This window comes from Gadus macrocephalus, chromosome 3 (genome assembly GCF_031168955.1).
Source record: "Gadus macrocephalus chromosome 3, ASM3116895v1".
NCBI classification, from domain to species: domain Eukaryota; kingdom Metazoa; phylum Chordata; class Actinopteri; order Gadiformes; family Gadidae; genus Gadus; species Gadus macrocephalus.
The window spans coordinates 9,198,413-9,215,063 of record NC_082384.1 but is presented as its reverse complement, the minus strand read 5'-3'; the positions used below and the strand labels follow the sequence as shown (position 1 = coordinate 9,215,063).

At 45.8% G+C, this 16,651-nt stretch overlaps 1 protein-coding gene across 1 annotated transcript in view; it reads left to right on the top strand.

Moving 5' to 3' along the window:
- Positions 1-1,548: 1,548 nt before the first annotated feature.
- myom2a (myomesin 2a) overlaps positions 1,549-16,651 on the top strand; it is a 17,226-nt gene continuing 2,123 nt past the window's right edge. Inside the window, 21 exon segments of the mRNA XM_060046664.1 lie at positions 1,549-1,653; positions 2,595-2,737; positions 3,936-4,028; positions 5,923-6,058; positions 6,684-6,838; positions 7,351-7,443; positions 10,014-10,102; positions 10,267-10,308; positions 10,544-10,708; positions 11,116-11,277; positions 12,163-12,304; positions 12,853-13,006; positions 13,008-13,056; positions 13,155-13,208; positions 14,338-14,369; positions 14,371-14,413; positions 14,416-14,465; positions 14,869-14,889; positions 14,891-14,992; positions 14,994-15,068; positions 16,050-16,226. Of these exon segments, the coding sequence (XP_059902647.1) occupies positions 2,625-2,737; positions 3,936-4,028; positions 5,923-6,058; positions 6,684-6,838; positions 7,351-7,443; positions 10,014-10,102; positions 10,267-10,308; positions 10,544-10,708; positions 11,116-11,277; positions 12,163-12,304; positions 12,853-13,006; positions 13,008-13,056; positions 13,155-13,208; positions 14,338-14,369; positions 14,371-14,413; positions 14,416-14,465; positions 14,869-14,889; positions 14,891-14,992; positions 14,994-15,068; positions 16,050-16,226 (1,947 nt within the window). The 5' untranslated portion in view covers positions 1,549-1,653; positions 2,595-2,624.

The following is a 16,651-nucleotide window of genomic DNA, read 5'->3' as shown; positions in this document are numbered from 1 at the left end:
GGTTTGTTTACCGGCGCTATGGTTTATTAGGTAGGCCTATCTAATAAATCTCTGTCTAATCAATACTTCATTCACTGCCTCGTCCGTGGTCATTACAATATTATGAATAGACTGCGTCGGGTTCTCCGATGTCTCTCCCTCTTCCACAAAAGGTAAAGACATGCAATGGTGGTTATCTCGGCCGGAATTTGGCGGTAATGGTGGAAAAAGTAGCCTAACAGACCGGGGAACATAGGAACCTTTTTTTTGTATAATTCATCATATACTTTACCTATTCAATGTGCTAGCCAGTGTTGTCTTCGTTCGTCTTTCCAAAATAAGAATTGCTGCTGCAGTCATTTCTTTGTAATCCAAACACAAACTTCCCCCGCCCCCGTCAGCGTGCAGAGCAGTGGCGGCGGGAAGTCTGTCAGGATGCGGAGATGCGAGGGAAACACTTCAATCTTCATTCATCAAAGAAGGGAAAATTGTGTAACATCGGCAGAAGTCAATCAAGACTGAATTCAGGTATTGCCCATGGTATACATATAATTTCACTACATTTATAAATTCACTAAACAAATTGCACATTAAGCATCCATCTATCCAATGGTAATCGATGGATGTATCAAGTCCGTGTCAGTGCTTAGCAGGGAAGAGGTTGATGAAGTTCCACAGTGATGAACACTAGAGGGCGGTATGTACCAAATAAACATCCGACGCTCTCGGACTGGCGGAGAGTACACTGAGCTGGTTTGCGGGGACACCATATTATGCACCCTACACCAGTTTATTTCACTGAAAGCTCTAACTATTTCTTACTTTAAGTGCTATTACTTAAAATAATTAAAATTGTGCATTTTAATACCAGTCAATCGAGACATCAAATATGAACCGTCCAATGAATAATGCACTGTATAATGTATGGTAAAAAATAAAGAAAGCGGGATTCATTCCCTCCATGTGTTTCTACTTCCTTTGGTGTTGCTGGTGTGTAACAGAATGAGGGGATAGGGGAGCTAAATTAGTTCGCAGTGACTACTCTGCATATCGCTTTCTCTCAAGACTATCTCCGTTGCTTTAAATAGCCAATGGTGTGGCTGGAAATAGTTGAGGCTTGAGTCCCCAGACCCCTAAAATGGTGCCGTGCGGCTCCTAACCCAACTTTCCCCAGAAAATATCTGAAAAGTTTGATCAAACCACTAGTTAAGTCGTAGCCTAATCACGTATGTCCGTCTAGGACTTCTTGTCCGTCTAGGAGCTGCGCATCTCCACTTTACGCACTCACTATTTAGAGTTGATCGATTAACCTCCGTCATCAATATGTTGTTTATGTTCTTTAGAGGTGTTCTACCTATTAACTATTTTTGTATCCGTAAATTAATCAACAAAGTCCCGCAATACCACAAAATCCCTCAATATATCCAAAAAGAGCGCATTTACACCGTTTCTGAAGTGATGTCTGACTGGAGGTGCGCTCTGTGCAACGCATCAAGTGCAAAATGCGTGTGAAAAGCGGACTAAATGCTATATATAGTCGAAGGTGCGTCCATACAAGGGATGGAAGGGGATCGGCATTTGTTGAGCGCGGCTCATATTTTGGTTTGCATCACAAGTGTTTCCTAAACGGCGTTAGGCTGGTCTGCCACCGCTCTGCTCTTTTAATCTCTCGGGGTAAGTAGCTTTTATTAATTTTTCTTCCTGACGAGTCGAGTGTTGGTGTGGAACTGCCTATGTGTGCCCCCCGATGTACGATGGAGACGGACACATTATCCCTGGGAGGTTATTTCCATTAGGCTACTGTCAACTGTCAGGGGACAAAGTGTTTGAGTCTAATCGTTATCCGCCCCTGTGGATCTCCCTGCTGTTGAGAGGAAAAGAGGAATAGTCTGCTGTTGAACTCACATGTCGGCTCAGTCTAATGCATTTTAGTTTGTGTGTGTTTATGGGTGTGTATTCATATATAAATGCATATATTTTTACATAAATATATATCACTTTCTATCCTTAATATGTAATTATGTCTGTATGGCTTGTTTTCTGGGCATTGGGCATTCGTAATGCAAATTGGAGGTCAAGGCTAATAGTTTGAGAAGTTGCAGGTTGAGGAATCTCTCGTCATGAACACACTTTAAAAGTCTGCTTCTTTTCCCCCTGATCTCATGCTCCTCGCTATTCATAGCTGGAGCTGTAAGGTGAAACACGGCCATCTGCTGAGTGCAACTTATATGTACAAGAGCAGCAGCAACTGTCTCCTCAATGGCCTGGATATCTTTGACTTGATATTAACATACAATATGTGTCTTATGGCTTATTTATAGATACACAGAAATGACACAGTCAAAGGGTATATTGTGTCCTGAAGTTATTCGGCATATGTCAGAGCGGCCGTATTTTTTGTTAATCTGTCTCACAGACACAATGGTGACCAGTTGCTCCTCCCTCCTCCTTTCCTCCTCCTGTCTCTCACACCTCCTCTCTTCCCTTCATCTCACCCCCTCTCTGGCTCCTCTCCTCCATGCCGTTCCCTCTCCTTGTCTCTCGCTCATTGCTGTCTCTCCTCCCTATCATCCTCTCCATCTCCTCCTCCACCTCCTCCTCTCTGGTGATCTTAGCCAAGGTGTTCTTCAACAGTTTACTCAGACATGGCTTCCAAAGTCGTATATAAGAAGAAGGCCGCGAGCCACGTCAGCACTGATTACCGCTCTCTTCACTCTAAACATGTTGTCAAGAGACAGCAGGCAGTCGGGTACCTCAGGTAGGGTACCTCACCTGTTCAGGTAGCATAACGGCTGAGGTTATACGGCTTGGGTAGTACTACAGCTGCAGAAGTACTATCTTTTGACCCAGAGCACAAACCGCGAGAGCCATATGTGTACTAGGCCCTAACACGCAGAGCTTGTGACTTATGTTTAAGTATAAGTAGTACGAGCATTTATTTTTTTGCGCTTGTCTCTCAGTCTGTCTCCTTGCCTGTCTAAGGCTTGTATTTGTCTGTGTTTCTATCTTTTTGTCTCTATTCTAATCATTTCCCCAGCCTGTAGTTAGTATGTGCAGCTACAGTGGTTGCTGCCAAGCCACGGTCCTTGATAAGCAGTGATGCTAATGTGCTAATGCTTATGTATTGTCTTAAAGGACAGAGTTAGGTAAACGGTGCTGCAATAGCTTTTAACTCACTTAAAGCACTAAATGCTAGCTGGCTAGCTAGCTTGGATAGCTCCCTAGCAGAGGGGAGAGGGCTCCATTTTGCAGTTTGTGTGCCGTGATGTGATCTGAGACCTGCTGACGGGGTAAGAGGAGGAGGTGGCCATGTTGTCATGGAGAGGCTGATGTCATGGGGTCCAGGCCACCTCCTTGAACCTGACCTCCATCTGATGGCAGGGCTTGGGAACCTGCTCATGTCCATAGACACACTATTCTCCACACTTGATTCATCAATATGTATCTACTGAAATAGGTTCCATAGATGGACTGGTAAGTGATCTAATCTTTCCATTCAGGCCAAAGGAAATTATTGGATGGCTTATACAGTCCTGCAGCCACAGATAGCAGATCTTTTACTTTTTTATGTCAGAGCAATGGATTTATTGATTGCTTTCGGGATGTGAACAGAATTGACATCACCAGAACAAATATGACAAGAATGCTTCTTAAATAAATTGCCTACCCTGTCATTAAATCCATGTTCAAGTTATGCATCTAAACAAACTTTCTGTTATTCTTTTAATTACATTTGAGACCATTCATATATTAATAATAATAAGGGTTAGGGTTAGTAGCCCAGAGAACAGGAAGCTAAGTTGCTCTGGTATTGAAGAACGGCATTGGTCTGAAAACATATCTGTGATTGGCAATGCAATGCAGGGCACGACAACGCTGTGTGGTCCCAGTACACCTGCTAGAATGTGAACAGAGCGTGACTAGCTAGGTGCTAACCATTGGCTCCGCCCCAACAGGAAATCTACCTGTAACTCGGTGAGCCAGGTAAAGGCTCAGGCCACGGAGGCTATGGCAGAACCAGCGTATACGGTGCCGGAGTTCCGGCAGAGGTGAGTCCTCCCCAGGCTATTTTAGACGTAAACCAACACCCCCCGAAACACTGGACGCTCCCTGTAGAAATAGCAATGTCATATAAAACTCTTACACTATGAGGTCCTCCACAGTAAGTTATGATCAGATGATCTTTAATAATCCTGACGGGAATGTGTCCCAGCAGAAGTATGGGACAGTGACAGTACAATAAGAGTCAAACATTTCATAAGAATGGTAAAATAACTACAGATAAATATACCCATATTCACAATATGGGTATACATTTATATAGAAATACATTTTAATTTCAGGAAGTAAACATTATTCACCGTACTTTATAAAACAATGTCCATGGTCGTGCCCTGGGTCATTTCCATTGTAGTTCCCAGACTGGTGTCGATGGTAGTTTACAGCAGGGGCAGCCAGCACAGTGCCCGCGGGCACCTGGCCCACGGGCACCTGGCCGCCCGCAGGGACCATGTGTGTCACCCGCAGGGCATGTTCTAAAAATAGCTCAAAATTATGTAACACTTGCATTGATGTCGATTTTATGGCAATGACAATATTTAAAATAACATTGAAGAAAAACAAGGCAGAAAAGAGAAAGAAAACTTGTAATTTTTCAAAATGATTGGGGATAAGGGTTCTGATGTGAAAGTCTTATTTGTGTGGCGACTGTTGCGACGGCCAAGTGGACCAATGTGGAGTGAAATTTCATTACCTGTCACAATAGCTTTCAGGGCAACTACCCACCTGGCAGTGCCCTACGGGCAGAAAAGGCCTGTGAGTCAAGTAGCCCTTCGTACGATTCAGTACCCTTGAAGTAGCTCTCGGGTTCAAAAAGGTTGGTGCCACCTGGTTAACAGGGTAATGCCCATCGTAGTTTCCAGGGTAATGTCCAAGGTAATGTCCATGGTAGTGTACAGGTATCCAGGGTATTGTCCAGGGTGTTTTTTTTACGGATATATTTTGGACGTGATATGCTCTACTTGCGACATGACATAAGTTCGAAACTGTGGGGACGGGGCGGTTTGAACCCGAGTGCACCAAAAAATAAGCATCATACAGATGTACACTAGTAGATAAGTCTGTCCCAATCCACTTCCAATCTAATAAAACAGACCACATTTGGTAAACATGGTCAAATACATTTAGCTATACATTTAACCCAAACAATACAAACAGTGAGAAATAATAAGACTATAATACAAATATAATAAAATAAATAAATGTATATAATAGAAAAATACAGTAGACAGTTAGAGAGGTATACCTGTAGACATAGATAGACATAGATAGATAGTCAGATAGACAGTTGATACTTCTTCCCAATAGAGCATTTGATTCTTTGATTACAGTGAGGAATATGCCCCAGACCTCATTTAATGATGTGTCCTCTCCTCCTGCCACTCTATATGTGACCAGTTCATATGTGGCCACTTGTCACATCATTTCCATCCATTCATCTTAAGCAGAAGGAGACGAGAACTTCCAGTGTCTCAGAGTTATTGTAGAACCAGTTGTCGTAGCCAGTTGAAGCCGTAACCTCAAACAATTGGACATTCTAATGTCCCCTGGGAGGATTCCTGAAAGATGGTGGTTTATATCAGCACTAATCTCAACATCTTATTCTGGAAAACAATAATCTCATCCCCCATGCATTCAGCTTCCTCAAATGAATACAACAAGGGCTCTCAGGTTGCAATCTCTTAACCATATCCCTACAAGGCATCAGTGTCCCGCAGTTTCTATATGCCATCTTACATAGGGTCCAACAGCCTCTATTGATAATGTTACATTGAATACATTATGATTGCATTTCACGTCAGAATGTGTTCCAGGATGCACCAGGTTTATTTTTTCCAGGGTAATGTGTCATGTCCCAGTAAGGTGAGAGTTCCTGTCCTTCAGGAGCACGGAGGAGGTGGAGGAATACCAGAGAGTCTCCACCCATGTGGGGAAGGGCCTGGCTGCGATCCAGGAGGAGCTGCACAGGATGAGGATGGCCACCAAGGCCCAGGTGGACAACCTGGCCACCAAGAGAGAGGTACCAGCCACACCCACACTGTGCTGTAGTCAACAGAGAGTTATTTGTATTAGACATTAGTTAGTAGAGGCTACGAGTTAGCAGAGGACATCCTGAGCATTTATAAGTGCACTTGTACATCTCAAAGTTTTCCTAAATGTATAAAACACAGAACATTTAAGACGACATTTGGAAGTCAATTTGAACATCTAGAATTTATAGTTGAGCGACCAATGACCAGCCTGTAGTCTGTGTTCCCAAAAAGCATCTAGGTGTTTTTGTTCAGTAGTTATCCTTAACGTTAAGAACCTAGAGCCACTAGGAGTTATCGTTTAGAAGTCAGTTCCTAAACATTAACCACCTAGAACATAAACGGGTAATCGTTTAGAAGGTACCCTAATCATAATCCAAAAATGTCACATTTACAAGTTATGCTAATACCTACAAATTATTCAGTACGTTTACAAGTCATCCTCAACATCTACAAGTTATCCCGGACATTTAGTAGCAATGACCCGATTTAGAATCGGATGTTACGGTTTGCTGTGAAGCTGGACCAACCAGTTAAGTGTTCAGTATCTGAATTCACTCCAAGTCGCTTCAGCTACCAACGCTGTCCCCTGCTTCACGTTCCCCGTGCCCTCAGGTGCAGGAGAGGATGAGTAGGAAGGTAGACCTGTATGAGGAGGGGAACAAGCTGCCTGACTTCCTGGTGGCCCTGAGGCCCCACACCGTGTGGGAGAAGACCCCGGTCAAGCTGTACTGCACCGTTCACGGTCACCCCAGGCCCGTCGTCAGTTGGTAAGCTTGGTTCATAACTGTGTCCCCTGCCCTGGTAAAGAGGATCTGTCTAGCTCAGCTATGTCCTAACATGAGAATGCATGGCTTCATACCCGCCTTGTGGAAACAATTACAGTCTGCACCATAATCTCTGTTTCCACAGAAGATTTGCAGAGGAGTGAGACCCTTTATGTAGTTTATACCATAGCCATACCAAATCAGGGAATGAGTGAAGACAGTGGTCATACTCTCTTGTGGAAAAATAGTTGATGTTGCAGACATGTTATCTGAGATGTCTCTTCACCAGTAATTATCTATTTATCTCTAAGCAAGACGGTTTGAGTTCTAACAGCTCTAGTGTTTATGTTGTCCAATGTTGTGTAGCAGCGTGTTATGTGCTGTGACGTTTATCTAGTGTAGCGCTGTTATTGGTACTGTTGTTGTGTAGTGTAGTGTTGTTATTGTGTAGTGTAGTGTAATGTAAAGTTGTTCATCAGTGTGTAGGTTTTATTAATGTTGTGTACTCTCACCAGGTTTAAAGATGGCGTTCCCGTGAATCCTCTGAACGCACCCGGAAAGTACAAGATTGAGAGCAAATATGGAGTCCATGGTTTGATTATTAGCAGGTAAGTGTCCTTCCCTCCCATCCCGCCATCTCCATCTCAATATCTCTATCTCTCCACTTTATCCTCATCTCATTTCTATATATCTATTTCCATCTCATCCCTCCATCTCCAGCTCCATCTCTCCTACTCATCCCTCATTCTCTATCTCACCATCTATCTTTATATCTCCATCTCCATCTCTGTATCAACATCTCTCTATCTCTCCACCTCAATCTCTCCACCTCTATCTCTCGTACCCCTATTATCTCTCCACCTCTATCTCTGTCTCTCTATCTTTGTTTTCTCTATCTTTATCCACTTCTATCTCTGTCCCTCCCTCTGTATTTGTCCACCTCTATCCCTCCGTCTCGCTCTGCCTCCATTCATCCATCGTCTCTCAGCGTCACCTCTTGAACCCTTGTGTAGCACAACGTTCTCCACCACCAGTTGATTACTTCCCGACAAGCAGGTCAGACTGAAAGTGTGAACTGAGAATGGGAGCACATGTCGTGTAGTTCACACATCGTCACATGGACGAGTTAGCGGTGGGGGGGGGTTTGGGGTGGGGGGGGGGGGGGGGGGGGGAGAGAGTCGATGCCAATAAAGACTTTTTAAAATATATTTCATATATTTCATTTAAACTGAGAGCGCTGGTGATAGAGAGAGCTTGAGGGAGAAAGAGAGAGAGAAAGAGAGGGAGAGAGAGAGGCATAGGGAGAGATAGAGAGCTGCGTCTCCTATTTGGAGGAGGAGGTGTTCCCTGGCCTGCTCCTCAAGACTCCTCAGCTGTTCCTCCCACGTGCTGACCCCAGCGTTACAAGAGCCTGAAATACACCTCCTCTCTCTCTCTGTACCACTACCTCTCTCTACCACTATCCACGCCTCCCTCTATCTATCTCTATCTCTGTGTGTCTCTACCTTTCTCTGTCTATCTCGCTCTCTATCTCTCTATCTCTCTATCTCTCACTATCTCAATGTATGTCACAATCTCTGTCTCTATCGATCTCTCTCTATCTATCTTTCTCTATCTCTCTTTTCGATTTAAATCAAAGGGCTTTTTTGGCATGGAAAACCAAAATTTACATTGCAAAAGAAAAAAGTTAATTCTTACAAAATAAAGATAATTGCCAGATCATTTTTTAAAAAATACACTGAAGTCAGTACTTAGATCTTTGTATTATAACTATTAATGAATTACTATTGTTTATATGTACAATATTATAATGCTATAATACCACAGAAAAGTAATTCATGTTTTAATTTTATTATGTTTTAAAAAGTGTAGAAATGTATGGTAAGAAAGTGCTGTTGGATTAGTTGGACTGGTTTGTGTCTGTCTCTTTCTATCTCTCTGTATATCTGTCTATCTCTGTCTCTATCTCTTCGTATCTCTGTATCTCTCTGTATCTCTGTCTTTCTGTATCTCTCTCTCCCTCTATATCTCTCTTTCTCTCTATTCAATTTAATTAAAGTTTAAGAGTTATTGACACAGATAATTAAAATTAACATTTCCAAAGAGGAAAAATAATGTCGGACTATAAATTATGAATAAATGTCATGCATAAAGTCACAGAGACGTAAGCAGAGAAAAAGTAATATATTTGGATCACTCTATATCCTCCTCCCTCTTTCTTCAGAATTCAAGATGTCAATACTTTATTGAAGTTTCATGAAAAATGTTGCCAAAGCAATTCAATAGAAAGATCTCTTGCGATCTTCTCCTTTCCCTCCTGTTGAATTAACATGAAATTGTCTTTCGGTTACAACACGGTAGTTCAACTCACAACAAAGGCAGTGATGTTATTATGATTAGTAACCTGGCTGCAGCAGCTCGCTGGGTCCCTGGCCCCACCCGTCACAGCTGAGACGGCCGCAGGATTTAAATAGTCCCTCCAGAGTGAAGGTCGCGTTACTCCCCTTCTCACCCCCCCTTCTCCTTGGCATCCCGGCCAGCCAGCCGTTCCTCCCAGGGCTGGCGCTCCTGAGGCCTGACATCACGTTTCAGAACCACCCTTACCCCCTCCCTTACCCCCTCCCCCCCCCCCCTCACACTTCATGGAAACGTTTGACTTTAGGAGCACAGGGTCCTCTTTGAACAGTGACAGATGCAGAAGTTTATGAGTGTTGAGTCCAACAATAAACAATGACTACACTCCCTGAACATCAACTAGCCACGGTCACATGTCAACACCCCCAATGATTAGAACACTCTGGTGGATGACCTCCCCCCCTGACGATTAGAGCCTGCCTGTCACATGACCACACCCCCTAACAAACCCTCAGGTGGATGACCACACCCCTTAATGATTAGAACCCGGGGGATGACCACACCCCCTAATGATCAGAACCCGGTGGATGACCACGCCCCTTAATGATTAGAACCCGGGGGATGACCACACCCCCTAACGATTAGAAACCGGTGGATGACCACACCCCCTAACGAACCCTCAGGTGGATGAACACACCCCTTAACGATTAGAACCCGGTGGATGACCACTACTTAAACGGGTGGTCCCACTTAATTTGTTCCCCTCCTTTCATGGCCCAACTGAATGTTACTTTGCGTTGACCTGATGTTCGTTTGTTTGCAGGAGTGCTGTCAGTGATACTGCAGAGTACAGCGCTGTGGCCAGCAACCCATTCGGCACGGCCACCAGCAAAGCTACTGTTACTGTTAAGAGTGAGTCTCTCTCTCTCTCTCTCTTTCTCTCTATCTCTCTCTCTATCCTGGTTATATTTATTAAACCTCTCTCTCTCTCTCTCTCTCTCTCTCTCTCTCTCTCTCTCTCTCTCTCTCTCTCTCTCTCTCTCTCTCTCTCTCTCTATCTCTCCATGTGTTTCCAGGGCCAGCAGGGGGGGCCGGAGAGTCATGCCAGCTTGGACTAGGTGAGTGATGGTTTTATTAAGTGTGGAAGCGTGTTTGTGTGTGGGGTAAGGAGACAGGTCTGAGTGGTTCAATAAGCTGTGGAAACAGGAATATATATAAATACATATATATTTATATATATATATATATATATATATATATATATATATATATATATATCACACAAACAACAGTACCTCCTCCTCCTCCCAGTCCTATTCCCAGTATAACCAGTAGCTCTCCTCCTCCACCCAGTGCCACGCCTGACACAAATGCACCCCAGCAAGCTGGAGGTCACCCTGCTGGAGCGCTTCTCCGTCAGCTTCGGAGTGGAGGGAGGCTCCATCAGCCTGGCGTGCTCCATGGTGGTGGTCCCCGACCTGCCCAACCTGCCACCACTGGCCCACTGGTACCGAGATGGTAAGCCCTGACCCAAGCACTTGAGATATCCTGGATATCTCATAAAAATCGCATAAAAATCGGCCATGTGCCCAAAAGTACTGATCGCTTCCCAGGCCATGTCCCTGTGAGTCCTAACCCTAACCCTAACTGATTGAAGATTGTGACATGGTCCAGATATCGGTGGAAAAAACATGTTTTCCCTTGAACAGACAGCACCTTCCAAAAACGGATTAAAACACTAGTATGGGCTGATAGCTGTTACCACGAAAACCGTCAATAATTGACAGCTTGACCGGTTTATATTTGAGCTGGTGTAGAGTGGACGTCGTTACCAGTTTCACACAAATGTTTTCCAAAGTGCTACCAGGGTCAGGGTCCTGACCGTTCCCTCGCCCCCCCCCCCCCCCCCCCCCCCCTGTGAGCAGATCACCTGATGAAGGCCGGGCCCCTGGCTGAGATGACGGTGGGAGGGGGCCTGGCGCGCCTCAACCTGCCCCGCCTGGCCAAAGACGACGAGGGGCTCTACACCCTCCGCATCTACACCAAGGAGGGCACCACGGAGCACAGCGCCTACCTGTTCGTCCAAGGTACCCCCCTCTGTCTGTCTGTCTGTCTGTCTGTCTAACTGTTCGTCCATGGTACCCCCCTCTGTCTGTCTGTCTGTCTGTCTGTCTGTCTGTCTGTCTGTCTGTCTGTCTGTCTGTCTGTCTGTCTGTCTACCTGTTCATCCAAGGTATCCCCCGTCTCTCTGTGTGTCTGTATGTCTGTCTGTCTGTCTGTCTGTCTGTCTGTCTGTCTGTCTGTCTGTCTGTCTGTCTGTCTGTCTGTCTGTCCGTCTACTTGTTCGTCCAAGGTACCCTCCGTCTGTCTGTCTGTCTGTCTGTCTGTCTGTATGTCTGTCTGTCTGTCTGTCTGTCTGTCTGTCTGTCTGTCTGTCATTCTGTCTGTCCATCTACCTGTTCTCCAAGGTACCCTCCGTCTGCCTGTCTGTCTGTCTGTCTGTCTGTCTGTCTGTCTACCTGTCCTTCTACCTGTCCATTTACCTATTAACCTGTTTGTAAGTCTGTCTGTTTACCTGTCTGTATGTCTACCTGTCCATCTACCTGTTAATCTGTTTGTAAGTCTGTCTGTGTGTATACCTGTCTTTCTGTCTACCTGTCGTTCTCTCTGTCTGGCTATTTTCCTGTCTGTCTCAAAGTCAATCTGTCTGTTGATCGTTCTGTAATTGTGTCTGTTTGTCTGTCTGTTTAACTGGTTTATCTGTTTGTTGTCTGTCCATTTTTCCATCTCTGGTTCTCGCTCTCTGGTCGTTTCGTCCGTCTTTCCATCCATCAATCCATTTATTTGTCTGTTCGTCTGTCCGCTCATTAGCTCCTTGTCCTTCTCATCCTTCATTCTTCCTTCGCTCCTTTCTTCTCTCCCTTCTTCTCTCCCTCTATCCTTCTGTTCTTCCCTCCTCTCCTCCCTCCTAGATGCTGTTCCCTCTGTCGCCGGTGCCCCCGGAGCCCCCATGAGTGTGAAGGTGTTTGACATCAACATGGACTTTGCCCTGGTCTCCTGGAAGCCCCCAAACACCACCAACGAAGCGGCCGTCTCAGGATACTTTGTGGACAGGTTGGCTCCTTCTCACGACCACGTCTAGGAACTGTACCTCATGGTCCACCTGAGACTCATGGTCCACACGGTTCTGTTGCACTCTCTCTACATTACACTTTCTCTCTTCCATACCCTCTCTCACTCTCTTCTTTCCCCTTCTCTTGCTGGCTTCCCTTTATTATTATTACCTTAATTATTTTTAGTTCATTATTATTGTTATTCAAACAATAAATTGTTTTTGTTATTTTTTACTTATCCCTGGTTGAGGATGCCTGGAATTAAAGCAGTTTGTGGTCCTTTATGACATCCTCTCTCTCCTTCCTTCCCCTATCTCCCTCCCTTCTCTCCCTCCCTCTCATCCTCTATTCCTTCCATCCCTCCTTCTTTTTATTATCGTACTTCATAGCGTCTTTTATTTTATTAGGCACTTTCAAACTCTCTTACCTCCCTCATCCTTCCTTCCATCCCTCCCAAATTCCTCCCTCCTCCCTCCCCCCCCCCCCCACTCCCTTCATCAATGACATCTGCCAACACTGAGTGACCATCGTGCCTCTCCCCCCCCCCAGGTGTGAGGCAGGCAGCGACCACTGGGTCCAGTGTAACGACACCCCCGGTGAAGGTGTGTAAATACCGGTGACGGGTCTGACCCTGGGCCAGGCCGTCCACTTCCGGGTCCGCGCCGTGAACAGCGCCGGCATCAGCAGGCCCTCCCCCGCCGCTCTCGCAGAAGGTGACGGCGGCCGACCCGGCCGAGAGCGAGCGCCTGCAAGGTACAGGGAAGGTAACTACGGCAACGCTCCCAACGCCGCGGGGCGCTACCGCCTGCCGGGCGCTAACGCAGCGCTCTGCCTCTTGTCCTCCACCACAGTGGTGAACATACGGGGACACTACGACATACTGATCAGGGACGACGACCTGGAAGGTAGTATCACCGTGACTACCATTGGGGCACAGCTAGATGTAGCTGCTACGTACTAGAGCGTGCTACTACACTGACGACCGACTCCTAACGCTTGGGTTTGACCTCCTTCGCTCTGAACTAAACTCTTGGTGACCCCACACACACCACCTTCACTCCTCTCCATCCCTCTGCACCACCTCAGCACACCTCGTCACCGAGCCCCGTCAGGTGACGTCGTGACTTTGGTGTAGTAAACACAGAAAGTATAACGTTAAACATTATCCACCCCCAAAACCAACCTCAGAAAGAAAACAAAGCTGTTCATAGTGAACACTCTCAAATAGTACTTTTCGTTTAACTTTTGAGAAACATGAGCATCTTTGCTGTACATTGTAGATTCTGCAGTTAAATACTTCTACCAACAAACAAACACACATCAAAATAAAACGAATCACAAATAAACAAGCTATGTTTAAAGACAAAAAAAAATACTATGGACTAAAAACAAAAAAAAAAGTATTCTAAAACACATTAATTGAACACTGTGTACATCGTTAATAAAAAAAAAATATCCCGATCTAACCTTAACTTGTTGGTGTTGTGCTTTAACAGCCATGGTTTTTATTTGTATTCAATAAAACTTTGTTGAACTTTACCATCAAACTAAACAAAACATACAATGACCCCAGTGACCCCCACTCTAATCAGTTCTTAACAATAACGACCATTCTTCTAATATAGATCAATTAATAGATCTAATAATTAATCAATAATAATAAAGTTTAGTTATTCTTGTAAAGGTTGATCTCATTATTACTGATGCAGCTGTTGTACAAGTGCTACGTTTTTATATTTTTGATGGGTTAGAGTTAGTATAGTTAATATGGTAAGCAGGGTTATGACCACTAGACTTAGTAGGGTTGGACCAGCAGAGTAGGTTGGGTTAAAGTTAGTAGTATTAGTTGGGTGAGCAGGGTAAGAGACGGTAGGGTTCGTAGTGTTAGTAGGGTTAGCAGGGTAGAGCGGTTAGGGTTAGCTAGGGCTAGCACGTAAGAGTGGGTCGGGTGCAGGTAGGAACAGTAGGGCGAGTCAGCACCCAGGGCCTTGTACAACAGCCAGATGTACGTGTGTGTACACCGTCCTGGGATAGGTTACGTCACTATTCCGGGGCAGCCGACCAGCCGTGCACGCCTCTGAGGTGTACCAGGCCTACGTGGTGCTCAGCTGGACCCCCCGACCCCCCGCGGCCGCGCCAGGCTCTGGTACATCATCGAGAAGGTGTGTCCTCCGTCCTGTGACCTCCCCCTTTACGACAGCGTCCCCGTAAATCTGCACCGGCCCCAGGGCCCCCCCCCCCCCCCCCCCACCTGCACGCCTTGACAGTGTGGAGCTAACGTGCTCAATAGAGGCGTCCACGCACCTGTCTTAAGCAACGCACTGAGACAGCACCAGTCAAATATTATACTGCTGAGATTAAATGCTGTTTGTTTTGTACATCGCAACCTTATTTCAGTAGAGCTGTCTGCATCACCAAACCTAGAAGCAGACATAGAACTGTAAACCGAGGTCTCCCAGTGTCCCAGCCCGTGATGTTAACGAGGCCTAACACCCACATGGCCGCCCCCACCGCTTTCAATCCATTTGTCCCCCCCCCCCCCCCCCCCCCCCGGCTTTCCCATAGTGCTTAGCGGGCACGGAAGGAATGGACGCGCATCAACACTGGGGTCAAAGTTCAGTCGCCCCGTTATCCCATTTTCGATTTGCTGGACGGGAAGTCCTACCAGTTCCGGGTGTTCTCCGCCAACTCAGTTCGGCTCCAGCGAGGCCTCGGCCCCCACGGGGCCCGTCCAGAAGGCGGACGAGCACGGTAAGGCAGGGGCCGTCTGACGCATACATGCAAAGACATGCGCTGCAAATCTTGACCTGACTGAACCAACAACAGTAGTTGAACCAAACCCACAGTTGCTCATAAATTAATCCAATTGTAAAGTAAACTATCTCTCGTCGAAGTGTCCCTGAATGTCATGACATGTGTTTCAGGTTCAAAGCGACCAGTTTGGTATGTATTCAAGTACTTTAAAGTCCCATAGGAGCAAGCAAAGCGCTGATTCTGATTTTCCCCCTGTGTGCTCACCTGCTCGATGTGTCTGTGACTTCCCACCTGCTGACGGGCCCGCGTGCGGCGCACCTGGCTTAAAACTAATCCTTTGACTTGGATTCCACCACAACGGTCCCAGTGTTACTGCATGTTTTAAAAAATCCTGGCAGGCTTTAAGGGGAGGTGGTGAACTTAAACACACAACTACAAATTATTCAGGCAGGAAGGAACTTCCACTTCCTATCAGCACACCGAAACACGCCTTTATGATTCACTGACGATGTGGGGAACCGGTGATGAGAAGGCTTGCATTGACTCACACCACACACCCAGAGCCACTTTTTATGTCCCGCTTAACCCTGTGTGACCCTGGTTATGAACTGAGACTCCAATGCTGAATGCTATGAGGTAACGTAATGCTACTAGTAATACCGTGATACCATAATACTGGTGTCGGCACCACTCAGACACACCCTGAGGGTCACTGTGCCACACCCAACTGGAGAAAGAGGTGATTTAAAAGACAATTAACCTGAACAAAATGTTGTTTGACCAGCTCCTGCAGCAGATGATCCCTGTATTATTATTGACAATAGATAGTCTTTATAGTAATATTAAAAGTCAATACATGGTGTCAGTGTGTGTGTGTGTGTGTGTGTGTGTGTGTGTGTGTGTGTGTGTGTGTGTGTATGCGTGGGCGTGAGTGCTAATGGGATTAAAAGTCAATGCTTCTCATAACTGGGTTTGCTTGTTTTGTGTCCCAGGCGTTCCCTCCACCCCTCGGCCAGGTGGTGGCCACCAGGAACACCAAGTCCTCTGTGTTCGTCCAGTGGGAGGCGTCCAAAGTCCCCAACAACCTGCTGGGATACTACATCGATGCCCGGCCCGCCGGCTCCAAGCTGTGGCAGCCCTGTAACCACAAGCCCTTCAGACACACCAGGTGAGACCATAACCGTAGACACCAGGTGAGTCTATACCTGTAGACACCAGGTGAGTGTATACCTATAGACACCTGAGGTGCGTTCAGAATCGCAAACATAGGCGAACGTTCGCGAACGATTTTAAACATTTTCCGTTAAACGAACATAAGCAAGCAAACGTTTACGAACATAGGCAAACTGTCTGAAGAGGTAGTTCTCCACAAACAGAGATGGATCGCGGTGCTCTCTCGGCTACGTGACATTCGTTGCCATGGCATTAAAACTAAACTATATTGAAATCATTTACTCCGTTCCTACACAGAAAGCAATAGATAAAAACGTTTCATATAGCCTATCTACACCCTTACTTCAACTGTTGTCTTTTGCATCCTAAAATGCGATTTGAACGGTATATCGCAGTAAGTGGGTACAACTTCGGTGACCGT